This window comes from Petromyzon marinus, chromosome 11, assembly GCF_048934315.1.
Source record: "Petromyzon marinus isolate PM22_M1 ecotype Great Lakes invasive population chromosome 11, UKy_Petmar_22M1.pri1.0, whole genome shotgun sequence".
Classification (NCBI taxonomy): Eukaryota; Metazoa; Chordata; class Hyperoartia; order Petromyzontiformes; family Petromyzontidae; genus Petromyzon; species Petromyzon marinus.
In genome coordinates this window covers 15,094,647-15,121,613 of record NC_133677.1, presented here as the reverse complement: position 1 = coordinate 15,121,613, position 26,967 = coordinate 15,094,647, and the positions used below count along the sequence as shown (strand labels likewise).

Here is a 26,967-nt window from a genome sequence, read left to right as displayed (position 1 = left end):
TCGCTCTCTGCCTCTCCACTGCTAGCCTGCTCTCTCTCTCTCCCCTAGCCTCTCCACTGCTAGACTGCTCTCTCTCTCCTAGCCTCTCCACTGCTAGCCTGTTCTCTCTCTCTCCCCTAGCCTCTCTACTGCTAGCCTGCTCTCTCACTCTCCTAGCCTCTCTACTGCTTGCCTACTCTCTCTATCCTAGCCTCTCCACTGCTAGCCTGTTCTCTCTCTCCCCTAGCCTCTCCACTGCTAGCCTGTTCTCTCCCTCCCCTAGCCTCTCCACTGCTAGCCTGCTCTCTCTACTAGCCTCTCTACTGCTAGCCTGCTCTCTCCTAGCCTCTCTACTGCTAGCCTGCTCTCTCTATCCTAGCCTCTCCACTGCTAGCCTGCTCTCTCTCTCCCCTAGCCTCTCCACTGCTAGCCTGTTCTCTCTCTCCCGTAGCCTCTCTACTGCTAGCCTGCTCTCTCTCTCCCCTAGCCTCTCCACTGCTAGCCTGCTCTCTCTCACTCCCCTAGCCTCTCTACTGCTAGCCTGCTCTCTCTACTAGCCTCTCTACTGCTAGCCTGCTCTCTCTCCTAACCTCTCTACTGCTAGCCTGCTCTCTCTATCCTAGCCTCTCCACTGCTAGCCTGCTCTCTCTCTCCCCTAGCCTCTCCACTGCTAGCCTGCTCTCTCACTCCCCTAGCCTCTCTACTGCTAGCCTGTTCTCTCTCTCACTCCCCTAGCCTCTCCAGTGCTAGCCTGCTCTCTCTCCTAGCCTCTCCACTGCTAGCCTGCTCTCTCTCACTCTCCTAGCTTCTCTACTGCTAACCTGCTCTCACTCTCCTAGCCTCTCTACTGCTAGCCTGCTCTCTCTCCTAACCTCTCTACTGCTAGCCTGCTCTCTCTATCCTAGCCTCTCCACTGCTAGCCTGCTCTCTCTCTCCCCTAGCCTCTCCACTGCTAGCCTGCTCTCTCTCTCCCCTAGCCTCTCTACTGCTAGCCTGTTCTCTCTCTCACTCCCCTAGCCTCTCCAGTGCTAGCCTGCTCTCTCTCCTAGCCTCTCCACTGCTAGCCTGCTCTCTCTCACTCTCCTAGCTTCTCTACTGCTAGCCTGCTCTCACTCTCCTAGCTTCTCTACTGCTAGCCTGCTCTCACTCTCCTAGCCTCTCTACTGCTAGCCTGCTCTCACTCTCACTCTCCTAGTCTCTCCACTGCTAGCCTGCTCTCTCTCTCCTAGCCTCTCTACTGCTAGCCTGCACTCTCTCTCCTAGCCTCTCTACTGCTAGCCTGCTCTCACTCTCCTAGCCTCTCTACTGCTAGCCTACTCTCTCTCCTAGCCTCTCTACTGCTACCCTGCTCTCTCTAGCCTCTCCACTGCTAGCCTGCTCTCTCTCTGCCTCTCTACTGCTAGCCTGTTCTCTCTCTCCTAGCCTCTCTACTGCTAGCCTGCACTCTCTCTACTAGCCTCTCTACTGCTAGCCTGCTCTCTCTCACTCTCCTAGCCTCTCTACTGCTAGCCTACTCTCTCCTAGCCTCTCTACTGCTAGCCTGCTCTCTCTAGCCTCTCTACTGCTAGCTAGGCCTCGGCAAGGTAAGGTAAAAGGTAAAAACAACTAGCCTACCTTTACCCTACCTTTTACCTTACCACAATACAATCACTCTATCCTACCTTTTACCCTTTAGCAGGTAAGGTTAAAAAAGGTAAAAAGCAACGAGCCTACCTTTACCCTACCTTTTACCCTTACCCCATACAAGTTACCCGATTACAGGGTAATTACTGGGGTACTACATGTACGTGAAAAATGTTTATAATGGTAAATGCTAGGTAGAGCGTTTTATTCATATAGAATACTCTCCATGATTCCCATTTTACACGCTTGTCGTTGTTGTTGTATCCTCAAATGTTGTAACTCAATTTTAACCCACATCCCAATGTGGTATCGACTGAAAACTTGGTGTACTTATGTCATACTGATGACAATACTATATTCTATCATAAAAAAATACATTTTTAAACATTGTTTTTTATGTTATGTTTTGGCTTGGGTCTAATTGTACACGCTCAACTGACGTTGGCTGTAACTGGCCACGGCCCCTTTACGTTGTGGCAAGCTTCAGGGCCACTTCCTGGAGTCGTGGAGTTCTGTCATTACTAGTACATGTCATTAAAGCGTGTTTTAAAAAAAGTTTTTACAAATTTTACTTATTAAATGGAAGCCACGGACTGCGCCACGAAGCTTTTAGCAGTAAACAAGGCACCGTATTTACCGGGTAATACTTCGTGCTACCTTTACCCTACCTGGCAATACTTCACGCTACCTTTACCCTACCTGGTAATACTTCACACTACCTTTACCCTACCTGGTAATACTTCACACTACCTTTACCCTACCTGGTAATACTTCACCCTACCTTTACCCTACCTGGTAATACTTCACACTACCTTTACCCTACCTGGTAATACTTCACACTACCTTTACCCTACCTGGTAATACTTCACGCTACCTTTACCCTACCTGGTAATACTTCACACTACCTTTACCCTACCTGGTAATACTTCACACTACCTTTACCCTACCTGGTAATACTTCACACTACCTTTACCCTACCTGGTAATACTTCACACTACCTTTACCCTACCTGGTAATACTTCACACTACCTTTACCCTACCTGGTAATACTTCACGCTACCTTTACCCTACCTGGTAATACTTCACACTACCTTTACCCTACCTGGTAATACTTCACACTACCTTTACCCTACCTGGTAATACTTCACGCTACCTTTACCCTACCTGGTAATTCTTCGTGCTACCTTTACCCTACCTGGTAATACTTCACACTACCTTTACCCTACCTGGTAATACTTCACGCTACCTTTACCCTACCTGGTAATTCTTCGTGCTACCTTTACCCTACCTGGTAATACTTCACGCTACCTTTACCCTACCTGGTAATTCTTCGTGCTACCTTTACCCTACCTGGTAATACTTCACGCTACCTTTACCCTACCGGGTAATTCTTCGTGCTACCTTTACCCTACCTGGTAATACTTCACGCTACCTTTACCCTACCGGGTAATTCTTCGTGCTACCTTTACCCTACTATTTACCTTACCCCTTGGCATGTCGACACCTTTACCCTTTTACCCGGTAAAAAGGGTAACTTACCTTGCCGAGGCCTACTGCTAGCCTGCTCTCTCTCTCACTCTCCTAGCCTCTCTACTGCTAACCCCTCGCTACACACTCTGCTAGCTTCTCCACTGCTAGCCTATCGCTATACCCTTCTCTAGCTTCTCTACTGCTAGTCTTCGCACACTCACACTTATGATCCCGCTAGCTTCTCCACTGCTAGCCTTCGCACACTCACACTTAGGATCCCGCTAGCTTCTCCACTGCTAGTCTTCGCACACTCCTCTCGTCTTTCCTCTTGTCTTCACTCCGACCAACTTCCCTCTCTCTCTCACGCTCCCGTATGTATCCTCCTCCTCATTAACTCCTCTCTAATTAAGTTGCGACCTCCCGTCGCCTCACACCCCGTCGCTTCCGCCGCTATCGCCTCAATCTCCCGTCAACCTGGCGCCTGTTCCGCGCCTGCATTTGCAGCCAGCCAATCACCGCCATGCATCTTAATTGGCCACCTGCATTTGCAGCCAGCCAATCACCGCTATGCATCTTAATTGGCCGTCCCCTTTCCGTTGTTTTCTCTCGCAGCGCCTGTTCGCCCCGATGTGACCTCACTGTCCGTAACTCGCACGTGTGCGCAGACCGTTTGTAAACCCTGCGCGCTGATAAGAACCTATGTTACAAATCTACACACTCGCATGAACACTATTTTTTGAGATATTTATTTGAATCACATAGTCTTAGCAATGAATTCATTGATGCCCCCTTTTGCCTTTGGGCACATGTTTCTTTAGCACGGTCCCGTATGAATATTGTAATTTTTAAGGACTTTGCTATTGTCGTGTATTGTCACGCTACTATGAGGAGTTAGCCTATTGTTCTATTGCTCAGTTGAACAACGTAACCATTGAGGTTTAATTGGATGGATCGTTGAGTATGATATCTGCAGGAGTACTGTTGTGGCAATTCCGATCATAAGTGTGTTCGCATATTAAAGTGTTTTAGATATTAAAGTTGCTGAAGAGTCTGTGTGGTTCCTTCCTAAGTTCATGCATAATTATCTTAATTATAAGAACTGTATCCTGCGGCAAGATCTGATCCTGAGACCGGACATAATCACACGAAAATCATAACCAGTAAATGTTTAAGCAAGAATCATGAACAGTAAAAAGTTAAAGCGAGAATCATTGTATTGTCACAATTGGTAATACGCCTCGAGACAACGAAGCTAAGCATCACACACACCGTCACGCACACCATCACACACACAAGATACGCCCCAAGACAACGAAGCCGAGCCAATAATAGTACACATAACTACACTCACACCTGTTTATCATAATACAAACTAACACACACACATGAAGAATTATCCTATACACAGACACACACAGATCATATCCATACATTTTGACGTAATAATTTACGCAAATTTAATCACCCGCACAACCTGTTCTGGCAAAAAACAGCGCCGTCAGTGTTAGACGGTTAGCAACAGTAATAGTCTTCACTTAAAGCTTTCGTGACTGCAGGAATTCAATATCTTTGGGTCTTTCGGTAAAGTCACATAGATAGAAAAGGAATAAAAAAAATCACGAGGTTTGGATCGCAACAAAAGCAATCGTCTTCAGGTGAAAAATGTTTTTCAATACACGACGAAAATTTGTTTTCACCAGAAGATGATTGCTTGTGTTGCGATCGAAAAGTCGTGATTTTTTTTATTGCTTTCTATCTATGTGACTTTACCGAAAGACCCAAAGAGTAACAGTAACCAAAGAGTATGGATTCCTGCAGTCACGAAAGCTTCAAATCAAGAAGTAACAGTAATAGTGTGTACCCACGTAGGGTGTTTATTATCCCGATGCTGTTCATTCAATAAAAGAAGTGCCTCCAAGTCTTACTGTCTCCGAGTCAGTCACTACATTTGTAAGTGGGGTCATAATAAAGGTTTTTGGGTTACATCGCGTTATATGCTTAGTTCTTTCGGTAAAGTCACGTTGAAGGGAAACAATAAAATAATAAGATATATATTTTATTGTTTCCCTTCAAAAGAACTAGGAATATGAATTACTGCAGTCACGAAAGCTTTAAATCAAAATTTACATCGCGTTGTTTATAAATGTGTTGTAACCCTCCACACCCGACACAGACAAACAGTAAAAAATATGTCACGTTTACAAAAGACAAATAGTTCACTACTTTAGCCCACCAGTGTGTTGAAGAGTGAATTAACATAATTTACAATTGAGTACGACGTTTCGCTGGTAATTATATCCAGCATCATCTGGCAATTCGCCAGAATGGTAAAGCCTTCACTTGCTCCCGGTATTAAATAGAGCAGCAGGGTGACGTCATCATTTAGCTCATTCAGGTGCAGTGATTTGAGGCGGAGGGGGGGTATTGTAATTATATAATAGATTGTTAATCATTCAATTGTTATTAATTAGTATGTTTCCCTGATAAGGAATTGTAATTAATATTTTATTATTTATTTAATAATACTCTTCCAGGACGCACTAAGCCTGTAGCTGTCAGAGCGGTTAAAGTTATTTGTAATTCTCTCAATTTCAACGGATTCTCTAATTAGTCTTGGTCAGTAATAATTAGTTTTACACAACACTTCAACGTTATCAAAATCAATTGAGTGTCCTTGTTGATAAGCATGCTCTGCCACTGCCGACAGCTGTGTTTGAGATAATTTAATATTTCTTTGGTGTTCTTTTAGTCTTATATTGATGGTACATCCCATCTGACCAATATAGCATCTGCCACATAAAAATTAATCCAATATACACCTTCTGTTAGTAATTTAGGAAATTCGTCTTTAGTGCAAGATACTAGATTTTTCATTTTGTGTACTGTACCAAATCTTACTTTAATGTTTTGCTTTTGCAAAACACGGGCTAATTTGTCAGTTACTCCTGAGATATATGGTATTTTAATTGTTTTACCAATCTAATCACTTTCAGCAGTGTTGCTTTGCGTTCGTGATTTGGCATTTAGTGCTCTGTAAATTTGAGCATTATTGTAGCCATTCTGTCGTAGTGCTTCTTTAACGTGTTGAATTTCTCTCACTAGACTTTCACCATATAATACTGATTTAGTCCAATATATCAGTGTCTTGATAAGAGGATTTCTGAGCTGGATGATGATGTGAATCTGCATTCAGATAGGCATCAGTGTGCGTTTGCTTTCTGTAAACGCTGTGTGTTATTTTGCCATTTAGACCGTGTCCAAGCAATATATCTAGGAACGGGAGTGTGTTATTCACCTCCATTTCCATGATGAACTGGTTGGCCGGGTTTTGTGCATTGAGATGATTTAGAAAATCATTTCTTTACCATGTGGCCAGACAACCAAAGTTTCATCAAGATATCAAACCAAAAAGATGGTTTTAGTATACTGGAGGCAAGTGCTCGTTTCAAATTTTCCATGTACAGATTTGCTATAGCAGGAGATAAAGGAGAGTCCATTGCAGCTCCTTCCTTTTGTTTAAAGAAATCACCTCCATAAGAAGCAAGTGTTATTTCAACAATGGTCAACTAGTTTCGGGATATCTTTTGGTGAACCTTATTCTTTACTAGTGTATCAAGTAATTTAATTGACTCGCTCACTGAACATTAGTTAATAGAGAAATCACATAAAAACTCACCAGAATATCATTACGGTTAAGTTTGTTATAGTTAATCACATTCACAAGATGTTCTGAATTTGTTATTATTGAAGATGTCCTACCGATGTAGGGCTGCATTTGTTTGAACCACCTCTTCGGGGAGGTATGAAATCTATGTCTTTGTGTTCTCTGCTGGTGTGTCTACCTTTGTGTCTTGAATTAGATTTATGTCGCTGTGTTGTCTCTACCTATGGTTGTGTACCTGGGTGCCTCTAAGTGTGCGCTGCTGCGCCCCCCTCTCTGTGTGTGCCTGACAACTGTGTCCATGACAACTTATATCATGCAAATTTGTGTCCCATTGTCTATGAGCCCTAGCCCTCCTCCATCTCTGGCCTTCTTAAAGCCTTGGGACAGAGTTAATTTACTCCTTAACTGTGCGCGTGTCTCTCCCCCCATAGGTCTCTCTACGGTAAGTATTCTATCACTATCTTAAATTTCACACTTAACTTACAATTTAACAATCTTTGAAACAGCGTATTCAACCAAACCATGCGTTAATTGTGTTTTAACCGACCGTCTGTGTTGCTTTATATAGTTTCCAAATTTTGCTAAACCCTGTTTGATTTAGTGTGATGTTCCGTCTCTCTGTATCCCCTGGTATATCTGTGTTCATTCCCCCTACTTAAGGTCTGTATATATATGTGGTTACGTGTTTCCTCTACCTGATGATGATTGCTTGTGTTGCAATCGAAACGTCGTATATTATGTAATTTTATTTTTTATTATTTCTACGTGACTTTACCGAAAAAACTAAGATTTACTGTATTTGTTTAGTTATATATTTTGCTAATTTTTACCTGGCAGAGCCAATTGTACTGACTATGGGTCATAATGGGATGCCGATTTTATGAACCTTTGGTAGCCCATACAGTCTAGGTGGTTTTGAGGCCCTTGGCGTAATTTGGTATTGTTCATTCTTAGAGATTAATGAATTTGCAATGATTGCAGGAGTCTTACGTTGGATCTCGTTTAATTTTAATGTAGGTACTTTCGTCTAGTAAATCTTACATTTTATTATCATAATCGGCTCGTGACATCACTACAGTAGTGCGGCCTTTATCAGCTGCCAGGATTTGAATATCTTTATTTAATCGGAGCTCTCTTTAGATTAAACACATTATCAGCCGATTGTTGTGTTATAGTATCGATTATATTCCAATAATGCATGGATAAAACTAGCCAAAAGAATACATTCTCTAGACTTCATAGTAAACAATTCCCTACTTAAAACGAACAAATTAAAACAAAACCGTAATGAACTTAACTAACACTGTTTTAACTAGTGACATGATTTCCATCCTTTGTAAAGGCCTTAACTTTGCCGTTACCCCATGCACAATTCCAGTGGATGAGATCATTGCTGAGGTAGAATCAGTGGTAAGACTCCTTCCACATAATGAGGCAGAGATGACTAGACACGAGGTTGCCAAAATTATTGAGAATAGCAAAGTACCAAAAGTAAATATTAGCTCCAACGAAGTCAGTCTCAAGAGAGTTCGGATTAAATAAAGATCTTCAAATCCTGGCAGCTGATCAAGGCCGCACTACTGTAGTGATGTCACGAGCCGATTATGATAATAAAATTAAAGATTTACTAGACGAAAGTACCTACATTAAAATTAAACGAGATCCAACTAATACTTTAGAACGTTAGACTCCTCCAATCATTGCAAATTCATTAATCCCTAAGAATGAGCAATACCAAATTAAGCCAAGGGCCTCAAAACCACCTCGACTGTATGGGCTACCAAAGGTTAATAAAATCGGCATCCCATTACGACCCATAGTCAGTACAATTGGCTCTGCCACATATAAATGAGCAAAATATATAACTAAACAAATACAGCCCTACATAGGTAGGACATCTTCATTCATAAGAAATTCAGAACATCTTGTGAATGTGATTCAGATATCAAAGTTAACCCTAATGATATTCTGGTAAGTTTTGATGTGATTTCTCTATTCACAAATGTTCCAGTGAACGAGTCACTTAAATTACTTGATACACTAGTAAATAATACAGGTTTACCAAAAGATATCCCGAAACTAGCTGATCATTGTTGAAATAACACTTACTTCTTATGGAGAGGTGATTTCTTTAAACAAAAGGAAGGAGCTGCAATGGGCTCTGCTTTATCTCCTGCTACAGCAAATCTGTACATGGAAAATTTTGAAACGAGCACTTGCCTCCAGTACATTAAAACCATCTTTTTGGTTTAGATATGTTGATGACACTTTGGTTGTCTGGCCACATGGTAAAGATACACTCAATTATTTTCTAAATCATCTCAATGCACAAAACCTGGCCATCCAGTTCATCATGGAAATGGAGGTCAATAACACACTCCCGTTCCTAGATATTTTGCTTGGACAAGGTCTAAATGGCAAAATAACACAGCGTTTACCGAAAGCGAATGCACAATTATGCCTATCTGAATGCAGATTCACATCATCACCCAGCTCAGAATTCCTCTCTTATCAAGACACTGATACATTGGACTAAATCAGTGCCAGATGGTGAAAGTCTCATGAGAGAGATTAAACATGTTAAAGAAGCACTACGAGAGAATGGCTCCAATAATGCTCAAATTAATAGAGCACTGAATGCAAAATTACGAATGCAAAGCAACACTGCTGAAAGCGATTAGATTGTTAAAACAATTAAAATACCATATATCTCAGGAGTAACTGACAAATTAGCCCGTGTTTTGCAAAAGCAAAACATTACAGTAAGATTTGGTACAGTACACAAAATTCAAAAACTAGTATCTTGTACTAAAACGAATTGCCTAAATTGCTAACAGAAGGTGTATATCGGGTTAATTGTTTATGTGGCAGATGCTATATTGGTCAAACTGTGGCTCATGCAGCGGCAATGTCTGCTTTGGGTCCATGGTCCAGCCCTCCCCAGAGACCCTGGCTGACAGAGGAGGTGTTCAAGCTGGCTGAGAAAAAGCGACAGGCCCACTCTCATCAGCTGCAGCATCCCGCGTCGGAAAATGAGGAGGCTTACCGCAGCCTCTGCTCGGAGGTTCGGAGAGCCGTGAGGCACTGCAAGGATGGGTGGTGGTCGCGGGTAGCTGAAGAGATGGAGTCTGCCTAAGTGGCTCGTGATCACAAATCGCTCTAAGTCCATTAAAAAAATGACCTGCAGCGCCACACCTATTGCCATCATGAGGGGAAAGAAGGGTGATCCAATCTCTTGGCTGAGCATTTCTGTGAGGTCCTAGGGGAGGGGCAATCCCTCAGCCTGGAAAACATAATGGGACAAAGTGGGGATGACCCTGCTGAGGCTGCGGTGCCTCAAATATTGGAGGAGAAAGTCACCCCGTGTGAGTGGCTGGCTGAGGTGCCATCTGTTGAGGAAGTACTGAAGGCAATCCAGAGTCTTAGTCCAGGAAAGGCACCGGGCAGAGATGATCTCCCAAGCGAAATCCTGAGGGAGGGTGGCGTTTGTGCACAGACTGCCCTACATGATATCATAGCAACAGTCTGGACCACTGGATGGGTTCCGCAGGATTGGAAGGATGCCCTGGTGGTCCCCCTCTTGAAAAAGGGGGACCGCACAGACTGTAACAACTGCAGGGGCATCTCACTCCTCAGTGTGCCGGGAAAGGTCCTGGCAAGGATTATTTAACATCGCCTTGCTAGGTACGCTGAGGCGAGGCTTGTGGAGCCCCAATGCAGTTTCATGAAAGGGCGGTCCTGCACAGATGCCATATTTTCTGTCAGTCTGCTACAGCAGAGGTGTAGAGAATTCCAACAAGACCTACATCTCTGCTTTATTGACCTGGTCAAGGCCTATGATACCATCAGTAGGCCTGGGCCCTGGGTTGTTCTTCGTGCTTTGGGAGTCCCTGACCCGCTCATTAAGGACCTTCACGATGGTGAGCGGGCCCAGGTAAAACTACGTGGCCGGGAGTCAGAGCCATTCCCTGTACACCTTGCGGTGCGACAGCGATGTCCTCTGGCTCCCACATTATTTAACATCTATTTTGACCACGTGGTTCATGAAGCCTTCAATAGCTGTATCGGAGGAATTTCCATTTGGTACAGATACAATGGGAGGCTGATCGATGCCCGGGTGCAGTCAAGGGATGGCTCCCTATTGCTCAACCACGTTATATATGCCAATGATTTGGTAATTGCTGCTCACTCAGAAGAGAAGTTGGAAGCGCTGCTGCTGAACCTGGAGCTTGCCACCAAGAGGTGGGGCCTTACCATCAGCCTCACCAAAACTAAGCACCTGCCTGGGTATTTTGTACCATCGGACACTCCACCCCAACAACTCCCAATTGGTGATAGGGCAGTTGCGGAGAGAGTGGAGAGTTTCCCATACCTGGGCAGTGTGCTCATGACCGGCTCCGGTTTAACAGCAGAGGTCTCACTCAGAATCAGTCGAGCGGCATTATCTTATCATCGGTTGCGGAACGCTGTGTGGAAGCTACCTGGTCTATCACTCCGCACGAAGCTTCAGGTCTTCTCGGACACGGTCATTCCCTCCCTTCTCTACGCTTGCGAAACGTGGACCCCCCTAATGGAACATCTTCGCCAGTTGGAAACATTTAGGCTGGCCTGCCTACGATCCATCCTGGGTTTAACCAGGCTGGATTGTGTGAGGAGCTCACAAATCCTTGAAAGATGTGGACAAAGTCCCATCGGTGAGCAAATCCGGCAGGCAAGGCTGCATTGGCTGGGTCATGTAGCCCGCATACCCAGCCACCGCATGCCTAAACATCTTTTGTTCGGCCGGATCGAGGGGGCTAAATGGGCTAAAGAAGAGATGGAGTGATGTGGTACAGGAGGACGTGGAGCTGAGTGGACTTGCCGATGACTGGTACCAGCGGTTTCAAGATCGGCCTCTGTAGAGGAGGCTCGTGAAGGACGCTACTGGGCAGTTGGAGGCAGTCGCCCTCCAACAACAACGGAGGGCGGAGGAGCGACGCTCACAACAACGAGAGGAGCTCCGGGTGGCTAAAGCACAGAAAGTTGGCACAGTAGGGGGCACAGGTGGTGCATCAGCCACTCGTCTCAGTCATTCAACCCATGGCACCTGGGTCTGCCCCGTAACCTCCTGCCAGCGGGCGTTCGACACTTCACGTGGCCTCAAGGTGCACATAGCCTGGCACAAGCGTCGTGGTGATGTCACCGACACTTAGTGGCGAATGGCAGTTGTTGACCAATTCAACAACATTGTTGAATGTTGTTGAATTGGTCAGACGGGACGTAACATCAGCGTAAGACTAAAAGAACACCAAAGAAATATTAAATTATCTCCAACACAACTGTCGGCAGTGGCAGAGCATGCTTGTCAACAAGGACACTCAATTGATTTTGATAATGTTGAAGTGTTGTGTAAAACAAATTATTACTGGCCAAGACTAATTAGATAATCCATTGAAATTGAGATAAATACAAATAACTTTAATCGCTCAGACAGCTACAGGCTTAGTGCGGCCTGGAAAAGTATTATTAAATAAAATATATTACAATTACAATTCATTATATGGGAAACAAATACTAATTAATAACAACTGAATGATTACCAATCTATTATATAATTACAATACCCTCCCCGCCACAAATCACTGCACCAGATTGGGTTAAATGATGGCGTCACCGTGCTGCTCTATTTAAGACTGAGAGAAAGTGAGGGCTTCACCATTCTGGCAAATTGCCCGATGATGCTGGATGTAATTACCAGCGAAACATCGTACTCAAAATTGTAAATGATGTTGATTCACTCTTCAACATACCGGTGGGCTAAAGTAGTGAACTATTTGTCTTTTGTAAACGTGACACATTTTTTACTGTTTGGCTGTGTCGGATGGTGGAGGGTTACGACACATTTATAAATAACGCGATCTAACCAAAAAACCTTTATTATGAATAATATTGGTCGCGAAAGCCTACGTGTTAAACTGTATGTGGGGGGTGTGTGTGTATGTAGAGTGAGGGAAAAAGTATTTGAACCCCTGCTGATTTTGTATGTTTGCCCACTGACAAATAAATTATCAGTCTATAATTTTAATGGTAGGTCTATTTGAACAGTGAGACAGAATAACAAAATCCAGAAAAATGCATGTCAAAAATGTTATAAATTGATTGGCATTTTAATGAAGGAAATAAGTATTTGACCCCCTCTCAATCAGAAAGATTTCTGGCTCCCAGGTGTCTTTTATACAGGTAACGAGCTGAAATTAGGAGCACACTCTTAAAGGGAGTGCTCCTAATCTCAGTTTATTACCTGTATAAAAGGCACCTGTCCACAGAAGAAATCAATCAATCAGATTCCAAACTCTCCACCATGGCTGAGACCAAAGAGCTCTCCAAGGATGTCAGGGAAAATATTGTAGACCTACATAAGGCTGGAATGGGCTACAAGACCATTGCCAAGCAGCTTGATGAGAAGGTGACAACAGTTGGTGCAATTATTCGCAAATGGAAGAAACACAAAAGAACTATCAATCTCCCTCGGCCTGGGACTCCATGCAAGATCTCATCTCGTGGAGTTGCAATGATCATGAGAACGGTGAGGAATCATCCCAGAACTACACAGGAGTAACTTGTCAATAATCTCAAGGCAGCTGGGACCATAGTCATCAAGAAAACAAATGGTAACACACTACGCCGTGAAGGACTGAAATCCTGCAGCACCCGCAAGGTCCCCCTGCTCAAGAAAGCACATAAACATGCCCGTCTGAAGTTTGCCAATGAACATCTGAATGATTCAGAGGACAACTGGGTGAAAGTGTTGTGGTTAGATGAGACCAAAATGGAGCTCTTTGGCATCAACTCAACTCGCCCTGTTTGGAGGAGGAATGCTGCCTATGACCCCAAGAACACCATCCCCACCGTCAAACATGGAGGTAAAAACATTATGCTTTGGGGGTGTTTTTCTGCTAAGGGGACAGGACAACTTCACCGCATCAAAGGGACGATGTACGGGGCCATGTACCGTCAAATCTTGGGTGAGAACCTCCTTCCTTCAGCCAGGGCATTGAAAATGGGTCGTGGGTGGGTATTCCAGCATGACAATGACCCAAAACACACGGCCAAGGCAACAAAGGAGTGGCTCAAGAAGAAGCACATTAAGGTCCTGGAGTGGCCTAGCCAGTCTCCAGACCTTAATCCCATAGAAAATCTGTGGAGGGAGCTGAAGGTTCGAGTTGCCAAACGTCAGCCTCGAAACCTTAATGACTTGGAGAAGATCTGCAAAGAGGAGTGGGACAAAATCCCACCTGAGACGTGTGCAAACCTGGTGGCCAACTACAAGAAACGTCTGACCTCTTTGATTGCCAACAAGGGTTTTGCCACCAAGTACTAAGTCATGTTTTGCAGAAGGGTCAAATACTTATTTCCCTCATTAAAATGCAAATCAATTTATAACATTTTTGACATGCATTTTTCTGGATTTGTTTGTTGTTATTCTGTCTCTCACTGTTCAAATAAACCTACCATTAAAATTACAGACTGATCATATATTTGTCAGTGGGCAGACGTGCAAAATCAGCAGGGGCTCAAATACTTTTTTCCCTCACTGTATGTTGAATTTTTTTCGCACCCTACATAGTCAACCGCACTAATGGGAGGTGTGGGAGAAGGATGACAATCTATACACAATGTGGAGCGAGTGTGACCATCAATAGATAGCGGAAGACTCTCACCCATCCTGCGTCGCACCCTCCAGGCGGTGTGGAAGAGGTGTGGATAGACGTAGCGCAGCTGGGCCATGCGTAGCAGCGTGAAGCAACCACGCCGGAGCCATGGCGCGCACCGCAACACACCCTCCTCTGTCAGAGTGGATGGCCGTTGTGGCACGGCGCAGCGCGCCAGCACACCCACCAGCTCGTGCCTCGACAGCTCCATGACCATCGTCTCCCGGAGGGCGGCGAGAGGCACGAAGGTCCTGCCATGGCGCAGCACGAATGGGAACGGGCACGAGGACTCTGATTCCATTCCCACCAGGGCCCGGACGACGCGCTCCACTGCTCGGCGGACACGCGGATGGTTGAGCATGGCCGCCTCCTCCTTGTGTCTCGTCCACTCTGCCTGGGACAGAGCATCTTTGTGGGCATCCGTTACACCATCTGCAATGTTCATGAGTTCCATGTGCAATGACAACAAAGTGAAGAGATTTTCAATTCTGGTTGCGGTAATCCCACCAAACTCTGATACACAGAACCCATTCACGGTGATCTTCGACACTTTGTTTTTAGGATTCTTAGTCGGCGGAGTCATCTTGGCAGAATGAAAGTTGCAGGTCTTGTGTGCAGCGCTCGTTTCTTGAGGAACTGAGGTCACAGTGGCCGTGTGTTCACCCAAACTGGGCGTCGTGCTTTCCATCGCTGCCAGGTCTGCCTTCTCCTTGCTGATGTAGCGAGAGCCAAGACCCGGGCGGCTCACGGTACATACAGACCCGGGGACTTCTGTAACCTTGGGCAGGTCTATGTCATCATCTGGCTGAAATGTGCAGGTTCCGCTCATGGCCGGTGCAGACTGTGGGGTCGCGAATTCTTCTGCTGCAGATTCCTCACTAGAATCAAATGAGCAGCAGGTACCCGCTTCTTTGGCTCCCACTCCGGCTGTGTCCTTGACTGGGGCGGAGCGAGCCACCGGTATCGGGACACTGGTTGTGTCCTCCACCCGGGCGGAACACACCACTGGCATCGAGACACTGGCAATGTCCTCCACCTGGCCGGAATGTGCCACCGGCATTGCGACACCGGCCGTGTCCTCCACCCAGGTGGAATGCGCCACTGGCATCGAGACACTGGCAAGATCCTCCACCCGGGCAGAGTGCGCCACCAGCATCGCGACACCAGCCGTGTCCTTTTCAGGCCAGGAGGCACCAGCGTCTCCCTCGTGCAAGGCCGGCTGTCCATGCTCGGCACCAAACTCGTTGCTCCCAGGCCGAGCCACTCCCACAATCACAGCTGCTGCCTCGATGTGCGTCTCACAATCGCGCGGTGTCGTCTCTCCCTCCGCATATCGAGCATAAACTGATTCCGAGTCTTTACTCTCAATCCGACCGACAGAAGCGTTCCCTGGGGTTTCTTCTACTGCACACAGCTGTTGACTCTCATGAACACTTGGGGTGGGCAGACGTCGCGATTCCAAATCCATTGCGAGCTCCTTTACTTGTGCCCGCGAAGGAACGGCGCCAAAGGGCAAAGTTACGCTCAGAGGTTCGAGTTTGTACCGGGTTGACGGCACGGCACCGGGCCCTACGTCTCGCTCATTTGATGAATGCTCAGCGTCTGTCTGGGCGTCTGCATCTGCAGCTTGGACACAAACGCCTACTTCTGCTAAAGGTTCTTTTTTAATTTCTGGCAGTAAAAATGGCACGGAAGAGGTGGTAGTTTCAGAAGCTGCGTTCATATTGACTTCCATTGTTACTTTCCCGCTGCAACAGCCAGCGGGGCTTTCGCATTTGACGGCCACAGGAAGGACGGAATTCCCATCGTGGGGCTGTGGCGCTGGTTTATCGGTTTCGTCGTGAGTGCTTCTCCTCCTCGTTGTGCTGGGGGCTTCGGAATGAAGTGGGTCAGGAGCGAGGCTGAAGACGGCGGTAATAATTGGGATTTGTTCTTTGTGCCAAGCGGGCTGCCAGTGCTCGTCAAACCTGTTGTAGTGAGTAAGCCTGGAGCAGCAGCTGTGTCCGTGCCTGGAGATGCACGGCGCCGTGGAAGGGTCGGCGTGCTGGCCCCGTTCGGGTTCTTTCCTTGGCAGCGGCCGCTTCTCTCCGCGCGAATTGCCGCGCCCGCTGACTTGCACGGTGGCCGGCGCCGCGGCTCCACGTCCGCGTCCGCGTCCGCGCCCACACCCGTACCCACGCCCGCGCCCCGAGAAGTGAACCTCCAACTCGTCCGATTGCACCTGGGCTAAGGGCGCGCTGCCACCCACCTCGGTGCCTCTCGCCTGCCCCTGCCGGGCTGCCCTTTCCATTCCCGTTTGGTTTAACGAACCAATGTTGGACGCAGTCTCGCAGATGCCGGCATTGTTCTGTGCGAGCATAGCTGCAGTGACTTGCCAATAAGGAGCATTTTTTGGCTGGTACATCCATTGGCTGGGAGATGCCACCGAGCCGCTGTTCACCGTCGCGAACGGTGCGCTGCGGTACTGCCACGGCTTTGACTTGAGGAGGTTCTGCCCACCAGGATGCACGACTCCCTCCACCACTACGCTTGGCGGCAGCCTCACGGATGGCCCGAATTTCTGCACGAACTTTGCAAAGTCGGAATGCCAGAATCTTGCGCTGTAGGATGCTGCGGTATCTGTCCACGTGGTGTTGCTGAAGCGGGGAGGCGTATGAAAGGAGAGGAGGTTGTGAGGAGGAGGAGGCGCGGGAATGGTGACGCCATACGGGAAGATGCTGCTGAGCCATGCTGGCGGCTCACGGCATGGAGCACTCGCCGCCATCACGTCCTGCAAAGCGGAGACACCGCACACCGCACCGCTCACCACCCTGCACTACACACTTCACCCCACACTGCACCGCGCCGCTCACCAAACCACAACCTGCACTACACACCGTGCCGCTAACCTCTCTGCAAAACACACCTCACCCCAACACTGCACCACACCCTACACTGCAGCACACACCACACCGCTCACCAAACCACACCAACCAAAACCACACCGCTCACTAAACCACACCCTGCACTACACAATGCAACACACACCAACCGCCCTACACTGCACACTGCACCAGAACGTTGGCCACCACACACTCGGAAACTTGCCCACTCACAACCACTCACCTACTTGGAATGAGTTCCGAATCTGGTTCAGGTGCTTTAATGTGCACGCTTGTCAGTCCTTGACAATTCACAGGTGTAAACGGAGAGCAATGAATGGACGTCCACCTGCACAGCATGGTACGTCCCGTGAAGGAGACAGCCAGGACGCTCCGGGCTCTCTGCGGCCCCCCAGGGCCTCAGTTCCCACACTCCCCTCCACACGATCTCTGGGATGCCCCCTGCCCCTGCAAGCTCTGCTCCTGCTGGTTCCTGTTAATCTGCGCCTCGCTCCATCTCCCACTTTCTCCCCACTCATCTCAACATCCCCCCCCGAGTTAGACCCCTCATTGGCTCTCCCCGCTCGCCTCTGGCCTGTACCCCTGCTCTGCTATCTCCAATTAACACGGTTGGCTGCGTACGGTGCGAAAGAACTTCAACTACATACATGCAAATGCTCTTCCAAAATCACTCTTGCGCTCTCTCCCGCAGCAGTGGTTTCCATCTCTCTGTAATGGTTTTACCTCTTCAATACCCCGGCCGGATCATTGCCTCCCGCCTTGTCCCCACTGACTCCCCCCTCCCCCCCATTGTCTGTGAAAAAGAGCTCCACAGCTCATCGGATTTTTCCAGTCTAAATAAAGATTTTGATTCTGATCTCCTGGACTCGCAGCGGTCGCGACACACCAACTCACCCACCTCGCTGCAGATCGCGACACTCACCCACTCACTCACCACACTGAAGGTCACAATACTCAACCACTCACAAACCTAACTGCAGTCCACAACACTCACCCACTCACCAACCTCACTGCAGATCACAACCCTCACCTACCTCACTACAGGTAATAACACTCACCTAGTCACTCACCCCACTGCAGGTCACAACACTCTTCCACTCACCCACCTCATTGCAGACCACAACACTCACCCATTCACTAAGCACCCTGCAGATTACAACACTTATCCACTCACTCACCCACTTTACTGTAGATCACGACATTCACCCACCTAACTGCAGGTCACAACACTCCTTTAGTCACTCGCCTCACTGCAAGTCACAACACTCACCCACCTCAAGAAAGATCACAACACTCGCCCACTCACCAAACTGCAGATCAAAACACTTACCCACTCACCACATTGCAGGTAAAAAACACTCACCCACTCACCACACTGCAGGTCACAACACTCACCCACTCACCACACTGCAGGTCACAACACTCACCCACTCATGACTGATCACGATACTCACCCACTCATTCACTCACCCACCACACTGCAGGTCACAACACTCACCCACTCATGACTGATCACGATACTCACCCACTCATTCACTCACCCACCACACTGCAGGTCACAACACTCACCCACCCACCACACTGCAGGTCACAACACTCACCCACCCACCACACTGCAGGTCACAACACTCACCCACTCATGACTGATCACAATACTCACCCACTCATTCACTCACCCACCACACTGCAGGTCACAACACTCACCCACCCACCACACTGCAGGTCACAACACTCACCCACCCACCACACTGCAGGTCACAACACTCACCCACTCATGACTGATCACAATACTCACCCACTCATTCACTCACCCACCACACTGCAGGTCACAACACTCACCCACCCACCACACTGCAGGTCACAACACTCACCCACCCACCACACTGCAGGTCACAACACTCACCCACTCACATTTACATGCTAATTTCACTGCCCCCCCCCCTCTCTTCCCCATGCCGCTGATCTCTCCTGTCACTGCAGCCCCTTCTCCCCCCTTCTGGGATCTATATAATGCCTCGCCAAAGAGGCGTTGTTTATCTCTGTGTCTCTCTCTGCGTGTGTGTCTCTCTCTGTCTCTCCTCTATGTGTGTGTCTCTCTGTATATGTCTCTCTCCGTGTCTGTGTTTGTCTCTCTCTCTCTGGATGTGTCTCTCTCTCTCTGTATATGTGTCTCTCTCCGAGCATGCATTTACACACAGTTCTCACCTGATGACGGTTGCTTGTGTTGAAGTCGAAACGTCGTGATCTATTTTTTTCTTCTTTGGTTCTTTCGGTAAAGTCACGTAGAATGAGACTAAAATAATAAAATAAAATAAGACAATAAAATTCTCACGACGTTTCGGCCACAACACAAGTAGCCTTCAACAGGTGAAGGAACAGAACTGTCGGGACAACAGTGCTTCAATGAGCGTTGCTAAGATTCGTAGTGTCTTTTAAGCTCGGTGAGAGGCGTAAAACGTCTTGACAAAGGAGTTTACGTATCAAAGCAGGATAATTTAGCATTTAAATAGCTGAGGGATTAGCTTGTGACAGAAATAGCTATGTTAAAGTCAAAGTTTACCTATCAACAGAGGCATTTAGTATATGGACGCTAAAGGCCTCCAACTACCCAACTTTCATACAGTAAAGCGATGTGAAAAAACTAAATCTATATTACATCAATATAATAAATGTACTTAATATATTCTTCAATAAGCTGACCTATTAATCACAAAGCAACTGGGTATACACTACACTATATAATGAATACCATATAGTAAACTAATAAAAAAAATATAAAATACCTCCATGTTATCAATAAACTCTATATACTCTCCAATCAGCTGAGCAACACAACAATAAGTCGTTATAAGAAGTCGCTATTTTTTTTATTTATTTTTGCTTTCTACGTGACTTTACCGAAAAACCCAAAGAGTAATTCCTGCAGTCACGAAAGCTTCAAATCAAGATTACTCACACACTCACTCATCCACTCACCCACTTCACTGCAGAACACAACACTCACCCACTCACTCACTCACCACACTGGTGGTCACAACACTCACTCACTACACTGCAGGCCACAGCACTCACCCATTCACCCACCCACCTCACTGCAGATCACAACCCTCACCTACCTCACTACAGGTCATAACACTCACCTAGTCACTCACCCCACTGCAGGTTACAATACTCACCCATTCACTAAGCACCCTGCAGATTACAACACTTATCCACTCATACTCTTTGGTTTTATTCGGTAAAGTCACGTAGGTAAAAAAACAAATTAAAAGAAAATAAACAATTAAAACGCGACGTTTCGGAGGCAACACAAGCTTCCCGTCTTCAGGTGGAAACAGTCACAGAAAAAAATCGCTGCACCAAGTGGCGAGGCTTTGGGAACCTTGGGCTTAAATACAGGTTAAGGGAGGGGGGGGGGGAGCCATGTAGGGGGACCTTGGTGGGGTGCGGGGCTGAGTTAATCCGTCTTTTGTTGTGTAGAGGGTGCGGGGGGTGGGTCACTGTGTGTGTGCAATAGAAACGGAAAAATAGAAAAATTAAAGATCGGCAAGAATGTGCTGTAAGGGGGGAGTAGAAAAAAAAGGGAAATATAGCCCACTGAATTATAACAGTGATCTGCCACGGCAGAGGAGTTCGTCCTACCGTGTTTCAAGTCTGCTTTATGTTCGCGGATGCGGTCCGAGATATGTCGTTTGGTTTCTCCAATGTAGCTGCTACCACAGAGGCACTTTAGTAAACGCCCGGGTACTGTATGTCTGGAACAGCATCTTTTACAGATGGAACCAGATCACGGATTTTATGTACTGTGTTGAATCGGACCTGGATCTTGTGTTTATTCAGGATTTTGGAGATCTTTTTAGTGACCCCTGCAATGTAGGGTAAGGTGATGGTTTTGAGTGGCTCCACAAGAGGATCCTTCTTCATGACTGGAGTGATGGCTTTGCGGATTGTGTAGTCGGAGTAGCCATTAGCCCTGAGAGCCTTGTGTACGTGTTTGAGTTCACTGGCAATGTGTTCCTGGTCGGAAATGCATTGGGCTCTATGGTATAGAGTCTTGATGAGGGAGTTCTTCTGGGATGGATGGTGGTGGGAATCTGGTTTCAAGTAAGCATCTGTATGGGTAGCTTTCCTGTAGACAGGGTGGCTCATTGAACCATCAGGTCTCCTCTCAATTAAGACATCCAAAAAGGGCAGCTTGCCATCCTTTTCGACCTCCATGGTAAATCTGATGGCTGGGTGCATGGAATTGATGTGGTCGAGGAATTGGTCCAGAGCAGGCTGGCCATGTGGCCAGATGACAAAAGGGTCATCCACGTACCTCCTCCATAAGGTAGGGCATAGAGTGGCAGTCTGAATGGCGTCAGTTTCAAATTTTCCCATGAATACGTTGGCTACAACCGGAGACAGGGGGGAGCCCATTGGGGTGCCCTCAGTCTGTTTGTAGAAAGTTCCATTCCAGGTGAAGTATGTGTTGGTTAAGCAATGTCTCACCAGGGGGGGGTACATCAGTGTGCAGTCCTTGATGAATCAGGTCTTCAATGATTGCGATGGTGTCAGGTACCGGAACTTTGGTGAATAAGGAAACCACATCAAAACTGACAAGCAGGTCGTCTGGGGACAGGGAAATACCCTTGATTGTCGATACCAGGTGAGTAGAGTTTAGTACCGCAGAGGTGGTTTTTCCAGCGAAAGGTCGCAGGATATCAGAAAGAAAACGAGCCAGTTTGTAGGTGGGGGAGTTGATAGTGGATACGATGGTACGAAGGGGTGTATCTTCTTTGTGTATCTTTGGAAGGCCATATAATCTTGGTGGTCTGGCCGGAGGTTTCAACGAGAACTGTTTGGTGACCTTCAGACTGCAGCTCTTTCGCTGGCATTGCCTCTTAATACCTCTCACACCACGGTTAATGGTATGGTTTATAACATGGAGTATAACAGCGCATCGTGGCTGTTTCTCTCCCCCCTCCTCCGTTCCGAGCATGGATGGACTCGTCCGTCTGAACGGGGCTCGTCGCTGTCCGTGGTGCTGGCGTTGAGGGGAAGAAACCGCCACCCATTTTTTCGCCATATGGCGTTGTGATATATAACGACTTATTGTTGGTGGCTCAGCTGATTTGAGAGTATATAGAGTTTATTGATAACATTGAGGTAGTTTATATTTTAGTTTTTTTATTAGTTTACTATATGGTATTCATTATATAGTGTAGTGTATACCTAGTTGCTTGTGTTAATAGCTCAGCTTATTGAAGAATATATTGAGTACATTTATTATATTGATGTAATTTAAACTTAGTTTTTTCACATCGCTTTACTGTATGGTAGTTGGGTAGTTGCAGCCCTTTAGCGTCCATGTACTAAATGCCTCTGTTGATATGTAAACTTTGACTTCAACATAGCTATTTCTGTGACCAGTCACAAGCTAATCCCTCAGCTATTTCAATGCTAAATTATCCTGCTTTGATTAATACTAGGTGCCTCTGTGGATGTGTAGGCTTTGACTTTAACATAGCTATTTCTGTGACCAGTCACAAGCTAATCCTTCAGCTATTTTAATGCTAAATTCTCCTGCTTTGATATGTAAACTCCTTTGTCAAGGCGCTCTGCTCCTCCCACCCAGCTTAAAAGACGCTACGAATCTTAGCAGCGTTCATTGAAGCACTGTTGTCCCGACAGTTCTGTTCCTTCACCTGAAGGCTACTTGTGTTGTGGCCAAAACGTCGTGAGAATTTTATTTTATTATGTTTTATTTTTATTACTTTGTTTCCATTCTACGTTACTTTACCGAAAGAAACAAGAAGATGAATCACTGCAGTCATGAAAGCTTTAAATCGAAACTCACCCACTCACTCACCACTCTGCAGGTCACAACACTCACCCACTCACTCACCACACTGCAGGTCACAACACTCACCCACTCATTCACCACACTGCAGGTCACAACACTCACCCACTTACTCACCACTCTGCAGGTCACAACACTCACCCACTCACCACACTGCAGAACACAGCAAAGAACAAAGATCCCCCGTGTAGCCTTAACAGACTCTAGGGGCAAGTGCTGTTAGCGAGCACCTATGAAGGCCGGAACGGCACACAAGGGGGTTGGTGGCCAGCACCACGCCCGGCCGCCTTTGTCTCCCCAGTGGCAATGTGTTACACGCTGCATCAGGTACTCAATTGAGGCCAAGTCAACCTAGGGGAAGCCCAAGACCTGTTCAGATAATCATCACCGGTGTTGGCTATGAGCGGGAATCGAACCAAGATGGCCAGGTTCGTAGCGCTGCGCCCTAACCGCTACACCACCGCTCCCCACTCACCCACTCTTTAACTCGCCCACTCAAACCCTCACACGGTAACTCGCCCACTCACACACCCACTCTTTAACTCGCCCACTCACACCCTCACTCACACGGTAACTCGCCCACTCACACCCTCACTCACACGGTAACTCGCCCACTCACACACCCACACCCTCACTCACACGTTTTCAGTTCCAGTTTCATTTATTTGGTATAGCCCTGTGAGCCATTCGGCTCTTGAATCGGGTGCAACCACAACAAACAAAAACATAAACAAGAAAACATCTTGAAGTGACTATGTGACTGTGCAAACAGAAAATCCAGGAAAAACAGCAAAATATTCCTGAAAAAGCACCATACACCAACGCTGTGTGCAAAAATCCCAGTGGAATGCAAGTCAAAAAACAACAACAACCACAAGACAACTTAGATTAAGGCCATCAGTCTAACTCCGTACTACTACAAACATGGCCAAACCAAAAAACTTTTCGAAATCACCAAAATAAAGCCATAAATGCAATGTAACAATGATCATAGCGACTGTGACCGAATTTTTTACAATAAACTACATTAACAACATGTAACACCAAACCCTAGAGCCACAGCTGGCTGCATGAGTTACTCCGCAACAACAGGAGCATCAGTCGGAGTATCAAATTTATCAATGCACCTTTAAGATCAGCACACTAAATCAAAATACAGATAATACTTTGCAGCGGTCATCCGGAGCGAAACATTTTATTTTAGGCCACTGAATAGCAGTGGCAGCTACTCACGTACTCACACACCCAAACCCTCACTCACACGTTAACTCACCCACTCACACACTCACACGTTAACTCACCCACTCACACACTCACACGTTAACTCACCCACTCACACGTTAACTCACCCACTCACACACTCACACGTTAACTCACCCACTCACACACTCACACGTTAACTCACCCACTCACACACTCACACGTTAACTCACCCACTCACACACTCACACGTTAACTCACACACTCACGTTAACTCACCCACTTACACACTCACACGTTAACCCACCCACTCACACACTCACGTTAACTCACCCACTCACACGTTAACTCACCCACTCACACGTTAACTCACCCAATCACACACTCACACGTTAACTCACCCACTCACACACTCACACGTTAACTCACCCACTCACACGTTAACTCACCCACTCACACGTTAACTTACACACTCACACGTTAACTCGCCCACTCACACACTCACACGTTAACTCACCCACTCACACACTCACACGTTAACTCACCCACTCACACGTTAACTCACCCACTCACACACTCACACGTTAACTCACCCACTCACACACTCACACGTTAACTCACCCACTTACACACTCACACGTTAACTCACCCACTTACACACTCACACGTTAACTCACCCACTCACACACTCACACGTTAACTCACCCACTCACACACTCACACGTTAACTCACCCACTCACACACTCACACGTTAACTCACCCACTCACACACTCACACGTTAACTCGCCCACTCACACACCACACACCCTCACGTTAACTCGCCCACTCACACACCCTCACCCACACGTTAACTCACCCACTCACACGCTCACGTTAACTCACCCACTCACAAACCCTCACCCACACTCGCGTTAAATCGCCCACTCACACACCGACACACCCTCACCCACACGTTAACTCGCCCACTCACACACTCACAATACAAAGATCCCCCGTGTAGCCTTAACAGACTGTAGGGGCAAGTGCTGTTAGCGAGCACCTATGAAGGCCGGCACGGCACCAGGTACTCATTTTGAGGCTGAGTCGACCTAGGGGAGCCCCAGGACCCGTCGAGGTCATCGTCCCCGGTGCGAGTCGCGAGCACGAAGCGACCTCGCGGGGTTCGTACGCAGCGCGCTACCCCCCCACCCCGCTGCACGCGGAGGCACGCGCACAAGACAAAGATCCCCCGTGTAGGCTCAACAGAGTGTTGGGGCAAGTGCTGTTGGCGAGCAGCCCCGGTGAAGGCGAAGTGGCCCGGCACGGCCACCAAGCACCGCCTCGCTCGGGCTCCGCGCGCGATTCGGTTCGACGCCGGCCGCGGACCGCGCCAGGACCCGCGCTGCGATGCGCAGAGAGACCTCCTCCAGCGCGTCCCAACAACAACAACCACAACAACCACAACCACCACCACAGATCTACGGCAACGGCGCCTTACCGGCTCCACAGCAACAGCGGCTGCTGCTGCTGCGGCTGCTGCCCCGGCTGGATGGAGGCGCTCGCCGAGGCTCGCAGCTCCGCAGGCTGCTGGCGAACTCGACTCGAGCGCAAAGTGGCGCCCAGCGTGTGCACACAGCCCCGCCCCTCCACCCACACCACACAGCCCCGCCCCTCCACCCACACTACACAGCCCCGCCCCTCCACCCACCCCACACAGCCCCGCCCCTCCACCCATCCACACTACACAGCCCCGCCCCTCCACCCACACCACACAGCCCCGCCCCTCCACCCACACCACACAGCCCCACACCACACAGCCCCGCCCCTCCACCCATATCCCACACAGCCCCGCCCCTCCACCCACACTACACAGCCCCGCCCCTCCACCCACACCACACAGCCCCGCCCCTCCACCACTACATAGCCCCGCCCCTTCACCCACACTACACAGCCCCGCCCCTTCACCCACACTACACAGCCCCGCCCCTCTCCACCTCGCACCCTCTACCCCCACCCCCTCACCTCAGCCCCCACCCGCTCGCCCCCTCACCCCCCCTCACCTCCTCGCCTCAGCCCCCACCCCCTCGCTTCAGCCCCCACCCCCTCACCTCAGCCCCCACCGCCTCGCCCCCTCACCCCCCCTCACCTCCTCGCCTCAGCCCCTACCCCCTCGCCCCCTCACCCCTCCCCCTCACCATCCCCCCCACCCCGTAGGAAACGATGTCCCCAATACTCTTTGGTTTTATTCGGTAGAGTCACGTAGATAAAACAAAATAAAACAAAACTAAATTAAATCACGACGTTTCGGAGGCAACACAAGCTTCCGTCTTCAGGTGGAAAAGCCAACGCAGAATATCTGTGTCAGGAGCACAGTTCAGAGACGAACTTGGATTATATATACAGGTTAAGGGAGGGGGGAGGAGTCAGTAAGGGGGCGTGGCTGGGTGGGAGGGCTGGGCTAAGCAGCTTTTTTTGATAGAATGCTGAGGGTAACACCCACTTCTCAAAGCTCACATCAAAGGGCCCCCCGATGTGAGCTCACATCAAGGGCTCACATCAAAGGGCCCCTCGATGTGAGCTCACATTCAAAGGGCTCCCCGATGCGAGCTCTCTGTGAACGCGATCAAAGGGCACT

At 47.9% G+C, this 26,967-nt stretch overlaps 1 protein-coding gene across 1 annotated transcript in view; it reads right to left on the bottom strand.

Moving 5' to 3' along the window:
- The window catches only part of LOC116941177 (uncharacterized), a 40,793-nt gene extending 14,823 nt beyond the window's left edge, over window positions 1–25,970 (bottom strand). Inside the window, exons 1-2 of the mRNA XM_032951921.2 lie at window positions 25,831–25,970; window positions 14,437–17,197 (exon numbers count right to left, since the gene is read on the bottom strand). Of these exons, the coding sequence (XP_032807812.1) occupies window positions 14,437–17,191 (2,755 nt within the window). The 5' untranslated portion in view covers window positions 17,192–17,197; window positions 25,831–25,970. The remainder of the gene's footprint in view (window positions 1–14,436; window positions 17,198–25,830) is intronic.
- Window positions 25,971–26,967: the final 997 nt, after the last annotated feature.